This window comes from Saccharomyces cerevisiae, chromosome II (genome assembly GCF_000146045.2).
Source record: "Saccharomyces cerevisiae S288C chromosome II, complete sequence".
NCBI lineage: Eukaryota > Fungi > Ascomycota > Saccharomycetes > Saccharomycetales > Saccharomycetaceae > Saccharomyces > Saccharomyces cerevisiae.
This window is the reverse complement of record NC_001134.8, coordinates 244,232-265,432: the sequence shown is the minus strand read 5'-3', so window position 1 is coordinate 265,432 and position 21,201 is coordinate 244,232. Positions and strand designations below refer to the sequence as shown.

Sequence of the window (21,201 nt, the reverse complement as noted above, 5' to 3'; positions counted from 1 at the left end):
TAGGTATACAGAATATACTAGAAGTTCTCCTCGAGGATATAGGAATCCTCCAAATGGAATCTATATTTCTACATACTAATATTACGATTATTCCTCATTCCGTTTTATATGTTTCATTATCCTATTACATTATCAATCCTTGCACTTCAGCTTCCTCTAACTTCGATGACAGCTTCTCATAACTTATGTCATCATCTTAACACCGTATATGATAATATATTGATAATATAACTATTAGTTGATAGACGATAGTGGATTTTTATTCCAACATACCACCCATAATGTAATAGATCTAATGAATCCATTTGTTTGTTAATAGTTTGAATGTTTTTATCGGAAGAGGTTTGGTCATTACGTCTGCAATATTCTTTTTGGTTTCGATATAGCATACGTGCAGATGATTTCCTGATACTTCATCTCTCAGTCTCATTGCTTTAGTACCAAAAAATCTGTTTCTAAATTTCTCTTCATTATTGGATATAATTATACTGATTGTAGATTTACTGTCGGTTAGTAATCCTTTGGTAATTGGTTTCTTGTCGAGTTCTTGTATCAGGTAACTTAGATTATTTAATAATGGGACAGATTCACTTATTGCGTGTATTTCTGCTTCCGTAGTTGAAGTACATGTTAATGAAGCCTTGGTGGACTTTCCTCCAATTACTTTTCCATTAAGTAAATATATGTTGCCAATTTGTGATTTATAATACGGTTGGTTACCATACGAGGCATCGCTTATAACAACTAATTTATTTGTTGGCTTAACAGGTTTGCTTTTGTGCCATATTAATTGCTTATCTCTCGTATTCCATATGAACTGTATCAATTCATATGTCATATCTAACACTTGCTTGGACGGAAATAGTATATGTTGTGCAAGTGTGTTGATGTAGTATAATAGGTCAAATCTAAATTTATATCCAACATATGATGCTAGACCTATCAGCTTTTGCATTTCATGTACCTTCATTTTGTAATCATCTTCTTCTAGCTCTAGTTCTTGCTGGTTTATATAGAGACCTGGTTGGCCTGGGGCACCAAGTTTTCTTCCGTTTGGATTCAAAGGTACGTTTAATTTGGGTATTTTCTCAGTTAATGAGTTTTCCATACCTAATTTCATGTATTTACCTCTTTGATATTTGATTTCTAAGCCAAGGATGTCGTGTTGAATTTCATCATCGCTTTCACCTAGATTTATAATCTTGGTATCGTATTGCATCTTGAGTTTTGCTATAATTCTTTTATTCGAATTTAAGTCCTTGCTGAACAATATCATATCATCAACGAATAAGCAAATTGTTACTTGACTATTCTTAAATACGCATGACCATCCACGAACTTCTTCCATACCACACTGTTTTATCAGGTATGATTTGATAGTTTCGTACCAGTTCGCTCCACTTTGTTTCAATCCATAAAGTGATTTCTTCAAACGTATCAACTTATCATTCATTCCTAAATGTGGTGGAGGTCTTATGTATAATTCTTCTTTGATGTCTGCATACAAATATGCCGAAGATATGTCTAATTGTGTAATATAGTAGTTATTGTCTAATGCAAGTGACAGGGATGTCATTAATGCATAGTGATGTACGGTATTGGATTGCATGCCTGAGTCGTAAGTGTCAGGATGCTGAATATCACCTCTTGCAACAAATCTAGCTTTATGAGTACCGTCACGTTTCCTGTTGAAGATAAACATTGAATTTATTACTCTTTTAGGGTCTATTTCTTTTCTGTCATAATATTTGTCAGTGTCCCAAGTTTTCATCTTCAACAGTTGATTGACTTCTTTGTGGTATGCCTCGATATATTTTTCTTTTTCTTTAATATCTTTATTATAGGTGATTGCCTCATCGTATCGTAAGGTTGTTCGTATTGGTTTGATTGATTTTACTGCTTTTACAGCTGCAATCAGGTGAATTCGTTTCTTCGATCTCGGAGGTTCTAAACTACGCATATTCTTAGTATTCCATGTGTCTCGTGATACCTTAATTTCAGTTTCATTATCTTCTAATGATCTTTTCTTACTGTTGATAGTAGTATAGGCATTAGAGTCACCAATACCACCCAAACTGGAATTAGTTTGACGAGAATTGATCGGTGGAAGTTCTTTAAAAGAGTCTGATAATTCGGTAGGAGGTTCTGGAGGCAGATCGGGGAGTGGAAGATCAGCGATAATAGATTCCTCTGTATTTTCCTTAAAACAAGTATCTGACGTTTTGATAGGAACGACATGGTGTAGTGAATTACTTTCTGATGACGGAAGTATCCGATCGGAGGTGAAGCGGTGTATAATCCTTTTCTCAGTCTCCTGTTCGCTTGTCTGCGGAACAGTTTTATTATTGGTACCACCCGTACTGGATATTGGTACGTTTGTATGATTAGTCTCATTGTCACTGTACGAGTCTGAGTGTCTGAAATCTTTAGATTTACTGGCGTACGACGACTCATGTGTGTTAGATTGGGACATGGGAGCAAGTAAAGGAACATCTAATCTATGCATACCACCCGAATCGGTACTCTCGATATCGGAAATTTGGGGGGTGCTAGATCTCTTCTTAGATGGAAGAATATTAGATTCAGATATGTTGGGGTCAACTTCTCTGGGTGCGCGAATATTGGTTTTAGAAACACGTTTCGAATCTTCAGTATGAGTTGACGGGGGTGTGGAATCGGTTGGACTCACAGCTTTTGAAAGGACATTTCTCGGTTGCTCAGGATATAGTTCAATATCAGATTGAAAGTCATGGTCTGATTCTATGTTAAGATCATTGGATTGTTGGATCTCATTTGACGCAATGAACGATTGATATGAAGCAGTTAAACGGTTTAAGTCTTCATCGAAAGTGAGTGCGTCGTAATTGAATTGATCTAATCTGGAGTCCTTGCCCTGAAGAATAACATAGTTAGTTGTATCTACTGTCTTCTTTAAGGATGGAAGATAGATGATATATCCATAAGAGTTTCGAGACGGATGTAGAGCGTAGCCTGGGATGCCACGAGGATGTATTTTGGAGTTAGGGTTGTGATCATTGACGATAACAGGTTGACCGAAAGGTAACAAAGTACTGATATCAAGTCCTGCCAAGCCAGCATGTTGTCTTGCAGATTTTTTGCTTTTAGGTGAAGCTAGTGAATTTCTCACAATAGTAGAAAATTCGATTGCAGAGAACCATAAATGGTTCGGTAAACCACTACATTGCAGTTGAGTACGGCAGTCATCTAATAAGGTACGGTTCAGCCGTTCAGCGACTCCATGTGCTCGGGAATCCGCTGTGGTTGTATAGCATGGAGTTATACCATTTTTTTCAAGGAATTTATGGAGAGTTCTGTTAGTATACTCAGAACCACGGTCCATTTGTATAACCAAGACACTGGCCTGAAACTGGTTTTTAATAAAAGCTAGTATCGTAGTAAAAACATCGAGGATAGAGTCCTCGCGACGGTCGTGTAATGGATAAACCCAACGGAATTTTGTTGTCTCATCAGTAAATGAGATGAAATAGGATGGTGCACTTTTTGGTAGGTTGTGAACTGGACCAAATATGTCAGTATGTAGGTATTGAAAGGGTTCGTATGAATTTTGGTATTTTAGTCGTGAACCTTTGATATGTCTGTGTTTGGTGCTTTTGCCGATTAAACAATCAGGACATTGATAGTCAATAGCACTAGACCAGTCGACATCTGATTCGTTAAAATACGTGATGGTGTTATTTTTAAGTGAGTATCGAATTGTCTGTGCATTGGCATGCGCAAGCATTCGATGAATGAAAGGATAAGGATATTTGCGTGTACTTTCACTTGTATGGACATTATTGATGGTGGGTACGGAGATATTTGATGGAAGCAAGTACTTTTTAGATACCCAGTAAAAGTCTCCATATTTTACGATAGGTGCAAGTACAGTGCCGTCAGATCGTTCTAAGACGTTTTTGGTAAAGCATGCTGTGATATCTACTGCAGCCAATTCATTCAAACTGAGTAAGTCATAGGCTATGTTAGGAGTGTGCAATACCTTTAATGATGTTTTGGTGTTGTCCTGGAAGTGAAATTGTAGGTCACCAATAGCGTTAATTGGTATATTTCTTTTTTGAGCATCAACTACGTTTATGTCAGGATTAGATGATGCTGAGTGTATGTGATGAGCAGATCTTATAAGGGTTCGTGATGCTCCTGAATCGAGAAGGAGGTGTCCAGGGAGTTCATCATCAGAATGATTAGTATGATTTACTGTAGATTCAGTAAGTTTCTGGCCTAAGATGAAGGTCGTGCTTATTGTTCAATTGAATCGGTTCAGTAGTTGATTTACTGATGGAATCGTTGTCCGTGCTGGGAGAGTTATTAGATGTGGATACATTGTGAGCCCTGGCTGTTTTCGATTTCGAATTATTTGTTTTTTGAGGATTCCGAGCTATAACTTTGGGTTTGGTTGTATTCGTATAGCTGCGAGAATCATTCTTCTCATCACTCGGATTTCTCCTGTAATTAGGTTTGCTGTTTCTCGATCCCTGTTGTTCTTCATAAATAGCATGGATATCTAAGAACAGTTCAGCGACTGTCATATTTAGATGTCGATGACGTGTGTAGCGTAAAAATTTATATTCGCCAGATAGACCTCTCATAATTAATTGACATGCGACCTTGTTATTGATATGAATGCCATTATTGTTCAGTCTGTCGATAATGTTTGTGACTTTTGTTTCAAATGCATCTGCAGGTGTACTGCCATTATATTGCAAATTTGCCAGGGTCACAATGTCGTTTGCCTCTTGGGTATCAGATTGCATTTTTTCAATACTTTTGGAAAGAATTTTCATGATATCCGTATAATCAACGGATAGGATGTCTTTGACCCAGGTAGGTAGGAATTGAGAGGGAGCAAATATTTGAAAAGCGTTATACAAGAAGGTGAGTTCATCATCAGTGATCGGACGTACGGGTTTTCCGTTTACTGTCGGAATAATACCACCGAGATTCGAGTTTTGTAAAAATTTGATGTATGTTTTAACCCAATTTGGAAAGTCATTAGGTGAGGTTAACATTGGTGGTGGTCTGACATATTTTTTAGTGGATGTCATATCAGAGTCCGCTGAGGATGAATCAGTAAATGTATTACCTGACTCAGGTGATGGAGTGCTCAGAGGCGTTCCAACTGATGATGGATACTGCGGAAACTGTGATTGTGGCCCAGGTGGAAAGTACATAGGCGACATTTGATAAGGTGTATACGGAATCATAGATGGGTGTCCGTAAAATGACCAACCAGATGGATTGGCTTGGTTTTGGGTCATCATGCACTGCTGTGGGTACGGCCCATTCTGTGGAGGTGGTACTGAAGCAGGTTGAGGAGAGGCATGATGGGGGTTCTCTGGAACAGCTGATGAAGCAGGTGTTGTTGTCTGTTGAGAGTTAGCCTTAGTGGAAGCCTTATCATATTCTTGAATTTTGGAAGCTGAAACGTCTAACGGATCTTGATTTGTGTGGACTTCCTTAGAAGTAACCGAAGCACAGGCGCTACCATGAGATATATGTGGGTAATTAGATAATTGTTGGGATTCCATTGTTGATAAAGGCTATAATATTAGGTATACAGAATATACTAGAAGTTCTCCTCGAGGATATAGGAATCCTCAAAATGGAATCTATATTTCTACATACTAATATTGCGATTATTCCTCATTCCGTTTTATATGTTTCATTATCCTATTACATTATCAATCCTTGCACTTCAGCTTCCTCTAACTTCGATGACAGCTTCTCATAACTTATGTCATCATCTTAACACCGTATATGATAATATATTGATAATATAACTATTAGTTGATAGACGATAGTGGATTTTTATTCCAACAATTACTTTAACATGAATAAGCTCAAAGTAAGCCAGAACAATTACCTACAAAGAAGTGATTTCTATAAATTCGAAAGAAACGGCACTGAATGGGAATATATATTTGCATCAAATTCAGCTTGTCTTGATTATAATAATAATACAGCTGTTAATAATGATATAATTTCGTCACTTAATTATTGCATCAGTGATGACAGATATTATGAAACTGCAGCGATGTGTGTGGTTTTGAAATTATCTCAAGATTGCTCTTTTGATGTGAGGCTTCAACGAAGTGGAAATGGGCCATATAAGAATATCTGGGATATGCCTTGCGGAGAATTACAACAACACATTGGTTACAAAAATGGTATATGCTATAATAGTGAAAACACGGTGTTATCGGCAGTAGGTGTAGAACATCGATATCATAAAAGTGTTTCTCGTCTATAAGATAAATTTGTTGGCGGTTATAGTTCGAAAAAGTGTATTGGACATGTTATAGATCAGAAAAACTTGGATAAAAATTGATAAAAGAAAAATGAACCACAATACCTTTACATAGTATTTTAACTCATTATCCTCGTGAAATATATATATATATATGGATATATATGGAACTTTGTTGGAATGAAATTTTAATATCATCTATTTCGCAGCACTCATGTTACTATTATATCACATGCGGTGTAAGAGGATGGCATAAAGATTGAGAAACAGTCATCCAATCTAATGGAATGCACGACACAATAATGAGTGACAACATATAAAAGGAAGTAAGATACAATAATATTATTATGTATAACTATCGATTTCCTTTTGTGGATTCCTATATCCTCGAAAAGAACTTCTAGTATAATCTGTGTACCTAATATTACAGCCTTTGAAAACAATGGAATCCCAACAATTATCTTATTCCCATAATTCTCATATACAAGATACAAGGGAGAAGTAAACAATGGATACAAGGAGAAATATGGCGCTAAAGGCTGATTTAATTGGATTGTTCGATTCGAAGTCGCTCAATAGAATTTGATGGCTCCCTCAGAGTGCGGTTCAAATCATTCGGATACTTTGAAGAAAGGGTAATATATTGTACCTTTGAACATGAGTTCATGAGTTGAAAAAGGTAAAAATAATCTGCTAAAATGATTACTCTTCTCTAAGAATGTGGTCTTCCCCACCCACGTGATAGTAATACATAGGAACCGTTTTACTGAACGCTACATTACCCATCAATATAATATCATGATTTAGCCGCCGAATTTTATGTAACTAAAAGGTTGCGGGACTTTGAAGCCCAGGTAGAAGTGTTTCATTCACAGAAGGAGATGCCAATGTGCTATTATTATCCCTGTGTGGCGCACTATTCAAACGGATTTGACTGTTCTTCAAAATATCGTCATCGCAGACGCTAAGGTTGTTGGGAGAAGCCACAGTCATTAGATACGATAGTCTCATGATGACTTTTTCTCGTTTTTTTTCGACGTTTTAAGGTCGCGTCGAAGTTAGGAAGGTTAGTTCATTTACAACTTGTTTTTGAATACTTACTTTCTTAATCATCTATTTTGATTTGTTGTCCCTTAGGTCTATAGAACAGGATATCCCGCCGCGCAATTTACTAATGACCTACACTACCAGACAAATTGGTGCCAAGAACACCTTGGAATACAAAGTTTATATCGAAAAGGATGGTAAGCCAGTTTCTGCCTTCCACGACATTCCCTTGTACGCTGACAAGGAAAACAACATTTTCAACATGGTTGTTGAAATTCCACGTTGGACCAACGCCAAGTTAGAAATCACCAAGGAAGAAACTTTGAACCCAATCATCCAAGACACCAAGAAGGGCAAGTTGAGATTTGTTAGAAACTGTTTCCCTCACCATGGTTACATTCACAACTATGGTGCTTTCCCACAAACTTGGGAAGACCCAAACGTAAGCCACCCAGAAACTAAGGCAGTTGGTGACAACGATCCAATTGATGTGTTGGAAATTGGTGAAACTATTGCTTACACTGGTCAAGTCAAGCAAGTTAAGGCTCTAGGTATCATGGCTTTATTGGATGAAGGTGAGACCGATTGGAAAGTTATTGCCATTGATATTAACGATCCATTAGCCCCAAAATTGAACGACATTGAGGATGTTGAGAAATACTTCCCAGGTCTGTTGAGGGCTACTAACGAATGGTTCAGAATTTACAAAATCCCAGATGGTAAGCCAGAAAACCAATTTGCCTTCTCCGGTGAAGCTAAGAACAAGAAGTACGCTTTGGATATCATCAAGGAAACACATGACTCCTGGAAACAATTAATTGCTGGTAAGTCTTCTGACAGCAAGGGTATTGATTTGACCAATGTTACTTTGCCTGACACCCCAACCTACTCCAAGGCTGCCTCTGATGCCATCCCACCAGCTTCTCCAAAGGCAGATGCTCCAATTGACAAGTCTATTGACAAGTGGTTCTTCATCTCCGGTTCTGTTTAAAATATTTTGAATTGAAAATGAGACACCTACCACGTATGCGGCTTCAAGTTGTTTAATATGTAGCTATATATCGATTATATAACTGACTCATGAATGAATATCTTCCTGCTGCAATTTTTCTTTAACCACATGGAAAGCCATAAATCTTGCCTCCTACAAGGCCTGGCTTTTTTCGAGGGTATCGCCAGGAAAAACAAATCAATAAATGTAAAACAAATAGAACCCTATTTTTTTTTATTAAAACCTATATTTTTGTAATAAAAAATAACTATTATACAACTGTTAAAGAACCCAGTAAACCTAAATATATTGATTTATATTTTATTGTGTTTTTGTTCGTTTTTTACTAAAACTGATGACAATCAACAAACTATGATCTTTCACCTCTTAATCTTCTAGCCAACTTGATATCCTTCTTTTGGATAGTGACACGCTTGGCGTGAATGGCAGCCAAGTTGGTATCTTCAAATAAAGAGACTAAGTAGGCTTCGACAGATTCTTGCAAGGCACCGATGGCAGAAGATTGAAATCTCAAGTCGGTCTTGAAATCTTGAGCGATTTCTCTGACCAATCTTTGGAAAGGCAACTTTCTGATCAACAGTTCAGTAGATTTTTGGAATCTTCTGATTTCTCTCAAAGCAACAGTACCTGGCTTATATCTGTGAGGCTTCTTAACACCACCGGTAGATGGGGCGGATTTTCTGGCAGCCTTAGAAGCTAATTGCTTTCTTGGGGCCTTACCACCAGTGGACTTTCTTGCTGTTTGCTTTGTTCTGGCCATTGTTTGCGTTTATATATTTATGTTAGATGTTTTTCTTATTAACTAGAAAGAAAGAATATAAAAGGTTGAGGAAAGAGATGTATCCCGAAGAATACACAGTCTTTTATATATGTATTTCAACAAGGAGCCGTGGAGGGTACCAAAAAGAAAAATCGCCCGGGCATTTCGTTATCTTCCACGCTAAAAGTCAAGGAGAGATATTACGGCCAGGATCGCAAAGGTGCAGAGCAAGGAAATGTGAGAAATTGTGAGAACGATAATGTATGGGACAATGCGAAAATGTGAGAACGAGAGCAAAAATCTTTTTTGTATCTCCCCGCCGAATTTGGAAACCGCGTTCTGAAAACTTCGCATCTTCACATAGTAAAACTGTTCCGAGCGCTTCTCCCCATAATGGTTAGTGGTAAAAACCGAAGTTGTTTACTTTAGCAAATGCCCGCGAATACGGTGGTAAATTGCCACCCCCCCTTCCCCATTCATTGGGTAAAGACCAATTTGATGGATAAATTGGTTGTGGAAAAGGTCTAATTCTTTTTCCTATAAATACCGAGATATTTTTTCTATATGATGGTTTCCGTCGCATTATTGTACTCTATAGTACTAAAGCAACAAACAAAAACAAGCAACAAATATAATATAGTAAAATATGTCCGGTAGAGGTAAAGGTGGTAAAGGTCTAGGTAAAGGTGGTGCCAAGCGTCACAGAAAGATTCTAAGAGATAACATCCAAGGTATTACTAAGCCAGCTATCAGAAGATTAGCTAGAAGAGGTGGTGTCAAGCGTATTTCTGGTTTGATCTACGAAGAAGTCAGAGCTGTCTTGAAATCCTTCTTGGAATCCGTCATCAGAGACTCTGTTACCTACACCGAACACGCCAAGAGAAAGACTGTTACTTCTTTGGATGTTGTTTATGCTTTGAAGAGACAAGGTAGAACCTTATACGGTTTCGGTGGTTAATTTAGCTAATTCTAAGAAAACGGTAACAACAAGCAAATATTTGGGATTCGTATTCAACTGCCCGGTTTTTCTTCTACAAATATGAGTGTATTATAGCGGGTTTAGGAGAAATATGTACAATTATAAACATATAAAGGGTATTTAATTTAATTTTAATTGGGTTTAAACAGTTTGATTATTTCTGCTACTTACCGAACTTGCATGGAATAGGGATCGCTTGTCTGTAACTTACACGCGCCTCGTATTTTTTAATGATGGAATAATTTGGGAATTTACTCTGTGTTTATTTATTTTTATGTTTTGTATTTGGATTTTAGAAAGTAAATAAAGAAGGTAGAAGAGTTACGGAATGAAGAAAAAAAAATAAACAAAGGTTTAAAAAATTTCAACAAAAAGCGTACTTTACATATATATTTATTAGACAAGAAAAGCAGATTAAATAGATATACATTCGATTAATGATAAGTAAAATGAAAAATCACAGGATTTTCGTGTGTGGTCTTCTACACAGACAAGATGAAACAATTCGGCATTAATATCTGAGAGCAGGAAGAGCAGGATAAAAGGTAGTATTTGTTGGCGATCAAAAGGAACATTGATACTCCATATACTGATGGCCGGCAATTGTAAGCCCATTGACAACAGAGAGAACAATATTACTAGCACATTTTCTGCAATATATTATGCTAAACCTCTGATGCTGACACACGCTACCGCGTATATGCGCGGAAAGGTCTCTTCTGTATAGAAAATTCTTTGAGGTTCGCTTCTTCATTTTAAAATACGTTATGATGGTGATTACTAAGTATAGGAATGCCCTGCGCTTTTTCTCTACAATATTTCGCATCACTAGTTTTTCCGGAAGATTATGAAGATTTAAAATGAAAGAAGACAAATGCAAAGAAAAAAAAAAGGATATTTGCTTAGGTAAGGAGCAATAACAGTGCGAAAAGGGACATGATAGTACACATTTGAGTAAAATTGGTATCAATCATCTGACTAATGGGCGGGATAATTAGTCAGGTAAAAGGGGAACAGGAAAGAAGACGAGAATTGCATTTAAACAGCTCTTTACGAGGCTAAAATATCTACATCCTTATGCCGTCTTTGTCATTATGGTGAAGCTATTATAAAAGAGTATCCGTTGAACGACAATCTCCACTATGGTATACACTTCAACGTACAGACACACTATCGTTGTTGACCTTTTAGAATATTTGGGTATAGTGTCCAACTTAGAAACTTTACAGAGTGCCCGTGAAGATGAAACAAGAAAACCCGAGAATACCGATAAAAAAGAATGTAAACCCGACTATGATATAGAATGCGGTCCTAATAGATCGTGCTCTGAATCCTCTACCGATTCAGACTCTAGTGGTTCACAGATCGAAAAAAATGATCCTTTCAGGGTGGATTGGAACGGCCCCAGTGATCCTGAGAACCCACAAAACTGGCCCCTACTGAAAAAATCATTGGTAGTATTCCAAATAATGTTACTTACTTGCGTCACGTACATGGGATCCTCCATTTACACACCTGGCCAGGAATATATTCAAGAAGAGTTCCACGTTGGTCATGTAGTGGCAACATTAAATCTTTCTTTATATGTTCTTGGTTATGGTCTAGGTCCCATCATTTTTTCACCGCTATCAGAAACTGCACGCTATGGCCGTCTAAATCTGTACATGGTGACTTTATTTTTTTTCATGATCTTTCAAGTTGGTTGTGCTACTGTGCATAACATCGGCGGTTTAATCGTCATGCGTTTCATCAGTGGCATACTGTGCAGCCCATCGTTGGCCACTGGTGGCGGTACAGTGGCTGATATCATTTCACCAGAAATGGTTCCTCTCGTTTTAGGTATGTGGTCAGCCGGTGCTGTTGCTGCGCCAGTCTTGGCTCCCTTACTAGGCGCTGCTATGGTCGATGCTAAAAATTGGCGATTCATATTTTGGTTATTAATGTGGTTAAGTGCTGCCACTTTTATCTTGTTGGCATTTTTCTTCCCTGAAACACAACACCATAATATTTTGTACCGCCGTGCTTTGAAATTGAGAAAAGAAACTGGTGATGACAGGTACTATACTGAACAGGATAAACTCGATAGAGAAGTTGATGCAAGAACTTTTTTGATCAATACTTTGTATAGGCCTCTCAAAATGATTATCAAAGAGCCTGCAATTTTGGCTTTTGATCTCTATATCGCTGTTGCTTATGGTTGTTTCTACTTATTCTTTGAAGCATTCCCTATTGTATTTGTAGGTATATACCACTTCAGCTTAGTTGAAGTTGGCTTGGCCTATATGGGGTTTTGCGTAGGGTGCGTACTTGCTTATGGCTTATTCGGTATTTTAAACATGAGGATTATTGTACCACGTTTTAGAAACGGCACATTCACCCCGGAAGCTTTTTTAATCGTGGCAATGTGTGTCTGCTGGTGCCTGCCTCTGTCTTTGTTCTTATTTGGTTGGACTGCTCGAGTGCATTGGATTTTGCCAGTTATCTCGGAAGTTTTTTTTGTTTTAGCTGTCTTTAACATTTTCCAAGCAACTTTTGCATATTTGGCTACATGCTACCCAAAGTATGTTGCATCCGTTTTTGCAGGCAATGGTTTTTGTCGGGCTTCGTTTGCCTGTGCTTTTCCGTTGTTTGGTAGAGCAATGTATGACAATTTAGCTACTAAGAACTATCCTGTGGCATGGGGTTCGTCCTTAGTGGGGTTCCTAACTTTAGGTCTAGCTATTATCCCGTTTATACTTTATAAGTATGGGCCATCATTACGTACAAGATCTTCGTACACAGAGGAGTAGAAAGCCGATGTTCTTACCATGAAAATTTGAATTATAATAACACAATTTTACTTATCGTCCATCTGTCGACAAAGATGTTCCACATAAGTTTACGTAAAGTTTAGCAGTGAAATAAATACTGTTCATAATGAACTTCATTGTTTATAAAAGTTGTTGTTGCAAGTATTCTCATGTTTATTTATCGCAGACTTGAAATCTTTGAAGGAAGATCTAAGGTCTACACACTATCGGTTACTTTGTGACCCTTTGCTTACCATACGGATGAAAAAAGAAAGAGGAATTACTTGAGCCACAATATCCTTCACTCATATTTGAAAATAGTACTTACTAAAGAAATATGCAACCATTTATACACGTAAGAAGTTCAATTATCAAATAGAAATTAAGCAAAATACTCAATTGAATACAGAGCAAAAGGATTAGCCATACGTTCTAGCACATTTTATGGGCCTAAGACATCATTTCCAGTTAACAGATAATATATTTCTACATAAAAACTTGGCTGTTCCACTGTCAAAGCCAAAAAGAGTCATTTGGTCATGAGAGTAGCTATGTTTCTACGACGAATCGAAAAAAAATGCATACTATTGATATCAAAATCATGCAGAAGGAACACATATTCATATATAACTAATCAGAGGATAAATCCTCTTGCGAATAAAAAGTTTGCGATGTTCTGATGCTTCAGGATTTCCTCTTAATAAATTCATATTTGAAGAGCCAAAGAACCAAAAGAATTGTACAAATTTTCTTCATCTATGAGAGGCCTAAAGGTTCGGGTTTGCTGCTATGTATCCTTGCTAAATTTTGATTATATTATGGCATTTATCGCTATTGCGTTTGCTTGCTGTTGCGCAAAAAATAATACAAAATACCTGATAATGTAAACAACGTAAATAATACAGGAAGTGATGCAAGAGAAGCTGCACAAAACTGCAGCATGCCTCACTTCGAAAAAAAAAAAAAAAAGAAGGAAGTCAGAAGAAGCAAGCCGATCTAAGACAGCTATTACCTCTAACAAGTAAGTCATAGATCAGAACGGCAATACCAGCCAGTGTACAATACAGCTGCATTACAACATAGCGTTTCTTGAACTTTTAGGTGACTGCTGGAAAAAATGAACGCGTCTCATATCGTGTGCGATGGCAACACCGGATCCCTGCGCTCAGAACATTCCGTGGACACCCACTGTCACTTCTTCGAGCCCCACCATTCCTTTACGCAGCCTGCGTGTGTTTCTGCGCGTTAAAACAATTATCACAGAAGGCTCCGGACGAAGAGCGGCAGAAAGAACAACGGTGCAACCGTCGTTGAATTTGATTATCAAATCACCTTATCTGCCATCGTGTTCTAGTAGTCTTCCATTGTATTACCACGGACATTCAAAAATAGTTCTTCTTTAGCAACTCTTTTTTTCTGTTGCCATTGCTCTTTGCGATAGCACATTCTGTTCCTCAATGCTAAATATAGGTGGAACTTGTAGGAGCCTCGAGAAAAAACAGAAAATCTAGAAAAACAAACGGACTTTTACGTCACACGAAAAGTAATGAATCAAAATTTAAAAAACACTTCTTGGGCTGATCGAATAGGAAGCGACGATCAAGAAAGAAAAGCTAACTCTTCAGAGGTTTCACAAAGCCCACCACCCAATAATAGCTTCGAGTCATCAATGGATTCACAATTTAGCTATGCTCATTCAAATAAAAGTAGCATTTCATTCGAATCTATTCAAACCACGGAAAGACTTCTTGACAAATTAGACCTCAGCTTGGAAGATGAACTGATTCTGCAAGAAGCTTTATTAGAAGAAGAAAACGCGTCGAGAAATTCGCAACTGTCACAAACAAGTGGTCCAACATTATGTATGCCTGCGTCGGAATTCCCTTCATTAAGGTATAGAACTAATCCCTCTCCAACATATATACAAGCTAGAGATCGTTCTCTTATCATAGACAATTTAAAAGAAAAGGATTCCACTTTGAGAGGCAAATACTCTTCCGGTAAAGTGGAAAGGCATTTGCCCGTGAAGTCGAGATACTCTTATATCGTCGAAGAAGATTATGACTCTGAGACTTTTAGTGGCATGAAACCCCAAATGAATAGAAATGAGAAAGATTATAAGTACCCAAACCTTGAAAATGGCAATAGAAGCACAAATAGCCCTAATCCTTTCAACTTCGAGAAATATAGGATTGAAAATACTAGACTGCACCATCTTTATCCTACGCTGATATCAGACAATAATACTAGCGTTGACAATAATGCTAATAGTAAGAATAACAGAACTACTAGTAATAATATTAATACATCTACAAAAACTGACAGAATATCCGAGAAGCAGAGTTGCCCCAATGAGTTCACAACCACGCAAAAGAGTAATTGTCTTTATCGGAACGGAAGTTCAACAAGCACCAACACCTCCTTTTCTGAAGTTGGACAACTATCAAAGCCGAAAACTCAGTCTTCTTTTGAAAGTGAATCATCCTCATTCTCCAAACTCAAGTTAACTAAGAGTGATACAACACCCATCAAACCATCTCCTAAACGGTCTAATTCCTCTACCTCGACGATAACGAAAACAAATACCATGACAAATGATATTTCATTACCTCCAACGCCACCATATAAAGCTCATAAAAAAAAAACGTCACTAAATTCGCTAAAAAAACTTTTTAAATCTCCTAGGACAAGAGCAAAAAATAAGAAAGACCTTGAGTCTGAAGGATCAAGCCCTATCCGGTCTGCCACCAATTCATTGGACTTCTCTGGGGAGAATATTCAACTTCCATCTACTTCAAGTACCATTAATAATTCCAGTCCACATTTAGCTAGGTATATTTTTCCTCCAAACCCAGTTTTCCATTTTAAAACAGCATCAACACCTCAGTCATCCACGGATAAAAAAAAGAACAGTAAAGCACGTCCAAATAGGACTCATTTGAGAACTTTCTCGGATTTCCATACAACGGAAAAAGATTCAAAAATAGGTGAACTAAGTGCACTAACAGAACAATCAAATAAGCCCTACCACCCGAAAGTTAGAAGAAGAACACTTTCTTTAGATGGTATGTTGCCCAATAATTCGACGCAATGCATGGATTCCTTCAGTCATAAAAAAGAAGGATCGAACGCAACAAGCAAGTGCGGGAAGCTTAAATTTCACCCAGAACCTTATGATAATGATGAATCTTCACACATCGGACAGGCAATTACTATGCGTCATCAAGGCAAACTTGAAGAATCTGCACAACGACTGAAAAAAGCCTGCGCGTGCGGAAACAAAACTGCGTTTCTGTTATATGGACTAGCCCTGCGACATGGCTGCGGAGTGGACAAGAACTTGAAATTATCATTAGGATATTTAATGGCTGCCACTGATATCAAATCCTTTGCTGCTGAGGTTCTTGATTTAGATATAAATCCGTTAAATTTTGCTTCAATGGACGATATCCCTGATATAGCGCCTGAACCAACAGCACCTGCCTTGTACGAATGTGGTATGGCATATTTAAAGGGTCTTGGGATGGATCATCCCGACGAGCGAAAAGGTTTGAAATTTTTGGAAAAAGCTGCTCTATTAGGCCATGTAGACTCAATGTGCTTAAGCGGGACAATTTGGTCCAAAACTTCAAACGTAAAGAAAAGGGATCTCGCCAGAGCTGCTGCATGGTTTAGGATAGCCGATAAAAAAGGTGCAAATCTATTAGGTTCAGATTGGATTTATAAGGAAAAGTACATGAAACAAGGTCCGAAATAAAGATAAAGAAACGTTGTATACATAAAAGCTTACAGAAAGGCTTAAAAGGAAAGGCATTTATTTTCGTACCATATATCTCACAAAAATAGATAGATAGATAGATATGATATTTTATGAATGGTATCACTTATTCCGCTTGTGAAAAACTTCAAAACTCCGTAAATATATGAACTCTTTTCTTTCAAAAAATTTACTTAACTTTCTATATACGAGGAGTAGAGTATTTATACATGCAATAGATATATACAATCATTACAAAGAATCATATTCAATTCTAAGTATCGTCCACGATTACTATTGCTTTAAATGCTGTTTGGCAAATTCCCAATTGTGATGGTCTTCAAAACAGTGTAATCTTCAATACCATATAGCGAACCTTCTCTTCCAAATCCTGACTCTTTAACACCACCAAATGGTATAGAACAATCCGAAAAAACACCTGTATTACATGAAACCATACCAGTTTCCAAAGCTTCAGACACAGTGTATAAAGTGTTGACATTTTTAGAAAAGACATATGCTGCTAAACCAAACTCAGTATCATTAGCATATCCGACAACTTCTTCCATAGTATCAAAAGAAAAGATTGGACATAATGGACCAAAAGTCTCCTCCTTGGAAACAATAGCTGTTGAGGGAACGTGTGACAAAATTACTGGAGCATAAAAGTTAGGACCTAACTCAGTTAAACGTCCACCTTCAAGCACAACTTTTGCTCCCTTATCAATGGCATCCTGTTTATGTCTTTCAACTTTTTCAATAGCGCTGGAGTTAATGACACAACCATGTGTAGTTTTTGGGTCCAAACCATGGCCAATTACGAATTTTTTGACCCTCTCCGCGAGTAATTTCGCAAATTTATCAATTATGGATGAGTGAACGTAAAGTCTATTTGCGCACACACATGTTTGACCCAAACCCCTAAATTTACAAGCCATGGCTTGTTCCAAGGCTTGATCCAAATCGGCATCCTCAAAGACTATGAAAGGGGCGTTACCACCCAGCTCAAAAGACAGTTTCTTCAAAGTAGAAGAAGATTGTTTCATCAAGATTTTACCGACGTTTGTAGAACCAGTAAAAGTAACTTTCTTGACTTTTGGTGATTCACATAATGTTTTACCAAGCTTTGGTGTGTTGGCATGTGAAAGAATAACATTAAACGAACCCTTGGGAAAGCCTGCCTTTTCAGCCAAATATGCCATTGCTAAAGCAGATAGCGGCGTTTGAGAGTCTGGCTTGATGACTACTGTGCAGCCCACAGCTAAAGCAGCGGCGGCCTTTCTCGTGATCATGGCGCTCGGAAAATTCCATGGACAAATTATACCGCATACACCAACAGGTTGCCTAATTGTGAATACTCTGTTGTGAGGGTTCAAGGGTTGAATAGTAGCACCATATAAACGGGGTGCTTCCTCGGCGTACCACTCAAAATACGAAGCCGCGTATTTGATTTCTCCTTTAGCTTCCCCTAGAGCTTTACCATTTTCTAAAGTAATGATGGTTGCCAGATCATCCAAATTTTCAAGCATTAAGTTATACATGTTTCTGAGCCACTTTGCCCTCTCTCTTGGTGTTGTATTCTTGTACGTCTTGAAAGTTTCATAGGCAACATCAATCGCTTCCTCAACCACGGAGACTGGTTGTTCGGGAACTCTTGCTATGATTTCGCCGGAAGCAGGGTCTACCACCTCAAAAACTTCGTCAGTGCCCTTAACCCATTTTCCGTCAATATAACCAGATTCTCTGAATAAATTAGGGTCGTTTAGAGTTGGTTTAGAATACTTACTCAAAGTCATGTTGAAATAGTAGTTTGTAAAATTTGCTTTTAATGTAGCTGGTTTTCTAGCTTAATTGATCAAATAAGAACAGAACAATAAAGGACGTTGCGAAATAATATCTATTGATCTCTGACGAGTATTTATACCCTATTTCCTCTCCATTACTGATGGTGATGTGATGTGATGTGGTGCTATCTTGTCACCCTTAATCCATTGGCCGCCTTTGCTAATCCCGCGCGCATTTTCCCTTTATCACCACCACGCCGTGCGATGGACTTGAAGTATTTACTATTGATAAAATAATACTGAGAGATTAAAGACAATGTACTGAATATAAACTATAGCACTTCAACGACCGCGGGCCTGAAGCGGATTAGGAATTAAAATAATTATTATAGAGATTGGGTAAAAAAATGTAAATATTTCTGGCAAAATATTGTAACTCAACTGTAAGAGGACAGCCGGAAAAAAAGATTCAGTTCATGACCTTGCATTTACCTTTGCCCTCTCCGGTGGGTTAATTTCCTGCGTTGTAGTCCCGCCCGGAAGCCTTTCCAATTGCTCCACCGTATCACTTACAGCTGGAACGCGCCCATTGCTAGGCCTTGTTAAACCGTAATCCGTATCTAAAGAGTTAGCTTGGTGAACTACAGCAGCGGGAGGTCTTTCTAAAGAATTAACAGATTCTGATGAACATTCTTGTACCAATGGCGGGGGGGCCACGTATGCAGCCTTATCGTTGGGGTGAAACTCGCCCCGCTGGTCATAGTATCCAAGATCATGTTCGTTCGCTGTTTCTGTATACTCAGGAACATAATCATCTGTCCGTTGCTGAACGGTCCCAGTATATTGTTGCTGAGACTGTCTGTATGAAGGCGGTGTCAACCATGCCGTACCTCTAATGGGAGCACGCCCCATCCTTCGTCTCCTTCTGTTCGCTACAAAAGTGAACAGTATTATAAGGATTACTGCGGCAACAAACAGCACAAACAAAATCCATATTCCTGACTGCCATGACGACGATGATGGCCCATAGTAACTAGTCACAAATTTGCTAACGTGATGGTTATCTGCCTTTTTCACCTCGTTTATCGCCTCATTTTCGTATGAAATAAGTCCCATTCCTTATTCTTAATTCGAGTTATACTTTCCTATTTATTGGAATGATCAATAAGCTATTACAGGTGCCTTTTCTGCATGAGCTTCCTGTCGGTCATTTAAATACTTAAAATAGAAAATCCCTTTTAAATCAAACTTTTTTTTTCAAGGCTTAGTTGAAAAAAAAAGTAAGCCTCATCATCGAAAAAAGACATAAAAGAGAGGCTTCGAGAGAGGAGGCGGAATAAGACTAAATTAAAATATGATTGTGGGGTTGACACTTTATTTTGTATTATTCCGTTCAATACAGTATTTACTGGTTTTTTTGACTCCAATTAGGCAGTTTGATACATCAACATCACTTTTATTAAACGAATTATGTTCTTCTCCCTCTGAAATCAACAGTTATTGGAACAAGTATTTTTGGAATAAGCTACTATCATGGGACAGTGTTTTTTTTATCAAGAACATAACTTCCAAAAACGGAAAACCTCAATTTGAGCATGAATACGCGTTTTCTCAGTTGTGGACTTTTTTCGTTAGGCTGTTTATTAAAAGTAATAACGATAGCATCTACCATGCCTTAAGGGTTGGAGTTGCAATAGAAAATGTTTTATTTTACTTGTCAGGTATTGTTTTATATTTTCTAACAAAAAAAATTTTCAGCCAAAATATAAGGCAATCACAGTTTGCTAGAACTATCGCTAAAAAAACATCTCTGTTGTTTTTCTTAACGAGTGCCGCTGGATTTTTAACAAGCATATATTCTGAACCATTATCTTTTTTTTTTGCATTTGTTGGTATTTGGAGTCGTGAATGCTCCATTTCCGTGCCCGTATTGGGTCAATTCGATATTTCGTGGAGATATTGGTTTCCTTACTCCTTTATCAGCATGGCTTGCTTTACCTTAGCATCCTTGAATCGTTCAAACTGTGTTTTGTTAGGGATTTACTTTATTTTTGACCTTATTGAACTAACAAAGAACAGGAAGTTTGTAAAAGCAATATGTTTCCCACTATTATCAGGATCATTAATGTTTTCTGCTCTACTATATCAACAATATTACCTACCATATAAGACATTTTGTCCTCAAAGGGGTGAATGGTGTAAATCTCAATTGTTTTCAAGCATTTTTATCACGAAAACTTCTTTATATTCCTACATTCAGAGTCATTATTGGGGAGTTGGGTTATTGAAATACTGGACCCCAAACAACATCCCAAACTTTTTGTTTGCTGTCCCAAATATTATTATTTTAATCTATTCCTCCATATATTTCAGCAAAATTTATCCCTCCTATAACTTGAAGGCTCTCGTATGGATCACCAGAGCACTGGTCGTCATAGTATGCTTTTTTGCCCATGTCCAAATTCTGAATCGTATAGCCTCCTTTTTACCCTTGCACCTTTGGTATTTGGCTGATAGATTGGTTAAAACTTCTGATCCAAAAAAAATGGAAAATCCGAAAGGTGACGATAAGATAGTCAAGTTTTACATATACTGGTTGGCATTCTGGATACCTTTACAGACTATCCTATTTGCAGCTTTTTTACCACCAGCCTGATCCTTAATGCTTGTATATTTCTTCTTTTACTAAAAACATATAAAAACTATTTACATATAGAATATAGAATAATGCGACACTATGACCTTCTTCATTTTCTCTTTATTCTTCACCCTTTATTTGAAATTTCAAGG

At 37.6% G+C, this 21,201-nt stretch overlaps 10 protein-coding genes across 10 annotated transcripts, besides 5 other annotated features; 5 read left to right on the top strand and 5 right to left on the bottom strand.

Moving 5' to 3' along the window:
• Nucleotides 1–270: part of a long terminal repeat (Ty1 LTR) that runs on past the window's edge.
• Nucleotides 1–5,855: part of a mobile genetic element (YBRWTy1-2; Ty1 element, LTR retrotransposon of the Copia (Pseudoviridae) group; contains co-transcribed genes TYA Gag and TYB Pol, encoding proteins involved in structure and function of virus-like particles, flanked by two direct repeats) that runs on past the window's edge.
• Nucleotides 293–5,564, bottom strand: YBR012W-B (gag-pol fusion protein; the record flags this gene model as incomplete). Its single annotated transcript, NM_001180056.2, is given in 1 exon segment — nt 293–5,564. Coding segments are annotated over 1 exon segment (5,271 nt in total).
• Nucleotides 4,242–5,564, bottom strand: YBR012W-A (gag protein; the record flags this gene model as incomplete). Its single annotated transcript, NM_001180055.1, has 1 exon — nt 4,242–5,564. The coding sequence occupies one exon, from the start codon at nt 5,562–5,564 to the stop codon at nt 4,242–4,244; it is 1,323 nt and encodes a 440-aa protein (NP_009568.1).
• Nucleotides 5,524–5,855: a long terminal repeat (Ty1 LTR).
• A 601-nt stretch (nt 5,856–6,456) lies between these two features.
• Nucleotides 6,457–6,763: a long terminal repeat (Ty1 LTR).
• A 694-nt stretch (nt 6,764–7,457) lies between these two features.
• Nucleotides 7,458–8,321, top strand: IPP1 (inorganic diphosphatase IPP1; the record flags this gene model as incomplete). Its single annotated transcript, NM_001178359.1, has 1 exon — nt 7,458–8,321. One exon carries the CDS (start codon nt 7,458–7,460, stop codon nt 8,319–8,321), a length of 864 nt encoding a protein of 287 aa, NP_009565.1.
• A 370-nt stretch (nt 8,322–8,691) lies between these two features.
• Nucleotides 8,692–9,102, bottom strand: HHT1 (histone H3; the record flags this gene model as incomplete). Its single annotated transcript, NM_001178358.1, has 1 exon — nt 8,692–9,102. The coding sequence occupies one exon, from the start codon at nt 9,100–9,102 to the stop codon at nt 8,692–8,694; it is 411 nt and encodes a 136-aa protein (NP_009564.1).
• Nucleotides 9,103–9,748: 646 nt separating this feature from the next.
• Nucleotides 9,749–10,060, top strand: HHF1 (histone H4; the record flags this gene model as incomplete). The annotated part of the gene is made up of 1 exon (NM_001178357.1): nt 9,749–10,060. The coding sequence occupies one exon, from the start codon at nt 9,749–9,751 to the stop codon at nt 10,058–10,060; it is 312 nt and encodes a 103-aa protein (NP_009563.1).
• Nucleotides 10,061–10,349: 289 nt separating this feature from the next.
• Nucleotides 10,350–10,435: an origin of replication (ARS209; Autonomously Replicating Sequence; originally referred to as H4 ARS).
• Nucleotides 10,436–11,223: 788 nt separating this feature from the next.
• FLR1 (Flr1p) lies at nt 11,224–12,870 on the top strand (the record flags this gene model as incomplete). Its single annotated transcript, NM_001178356.1, has 1 exon — nt 11,224–12,870. One exon carries the CDS (start codon nt 11,224–11,226, stop codon nt 12,868–12,870), a length of 1,647 nt encoding a protein of 548 aa, NP_009562.1.
• A 1,546-nt stretch (nt 12,871–14,416) lies between these two features.
• Nucleotides 14,417–16,627, top strand: DSF2 (Dsf2p; the record flags this gene model as incomplete). The annotated part of the gene is made up of 1 exon (NM_001178355.2): nt 14,417–16,627. The coding sequence occupies one exon, from the start codon at nt 14,417–14,419 to the stop codon at nt 16,625–16,627; it is 2,211 nt and encodes a 736-aa protein (NP_009561.2).
• A 302-nt stretch (nt 16,628–16,929) lies between these two features.
• UGA2 (succinate-semialdehyde dehydrogenase (NAD(P)(+))) lies at nt 16,930–18,423 on the bottom strand (the record flags this gene model as incomplete). The annotated part of the gene is made up of 1 exon (NM_001178354.1): nt 16,930–18,423. The coding sequence occupies one exon, from the start codon at nt 18,421–18,423 to the stop codon at nt 16,930–16,932; it is 1,494 nt and encodes a 497-aa protein (NP_009560.1).
• Nucleotides 18,424–18,885: 462 nt separating this feature from the next.
• RCR1 (Rcr1p) lies at nt 18,886–19,527 on the bottom strand (the record flags this gene model as incomplete). The annotated part of the gene is made up of 1 exon (NM_001178353.1): nt 18,886–19,527. One exon carries the CDS (start codon nt 19,525–19,527, stop codon nt 18,886–18,888), a length of 642 nt encoding a protein of 213 aa, NP_009559.1.
• Nucleotides 19,528–19,765: 238 nt separating this feature from the next.
• Nucleotides 19,766–21,067, top strand: GPI18 (GPI-anchor transamidase GPI18; the record flags this gene model as incomplete). The annotated part of the gene is made up of 1 exon (NM_001178352.2): nt 19,766–21,067. One exon carries the CDS (start codon nt 19,766–19,768, stop codon nt 21,065–21,067), a length of 1,302 nt encoding a protein of 433 aa, NP_009558.2.
• Nucleotides 21,068–21,201: the final 134 nt, after the last annotated feature.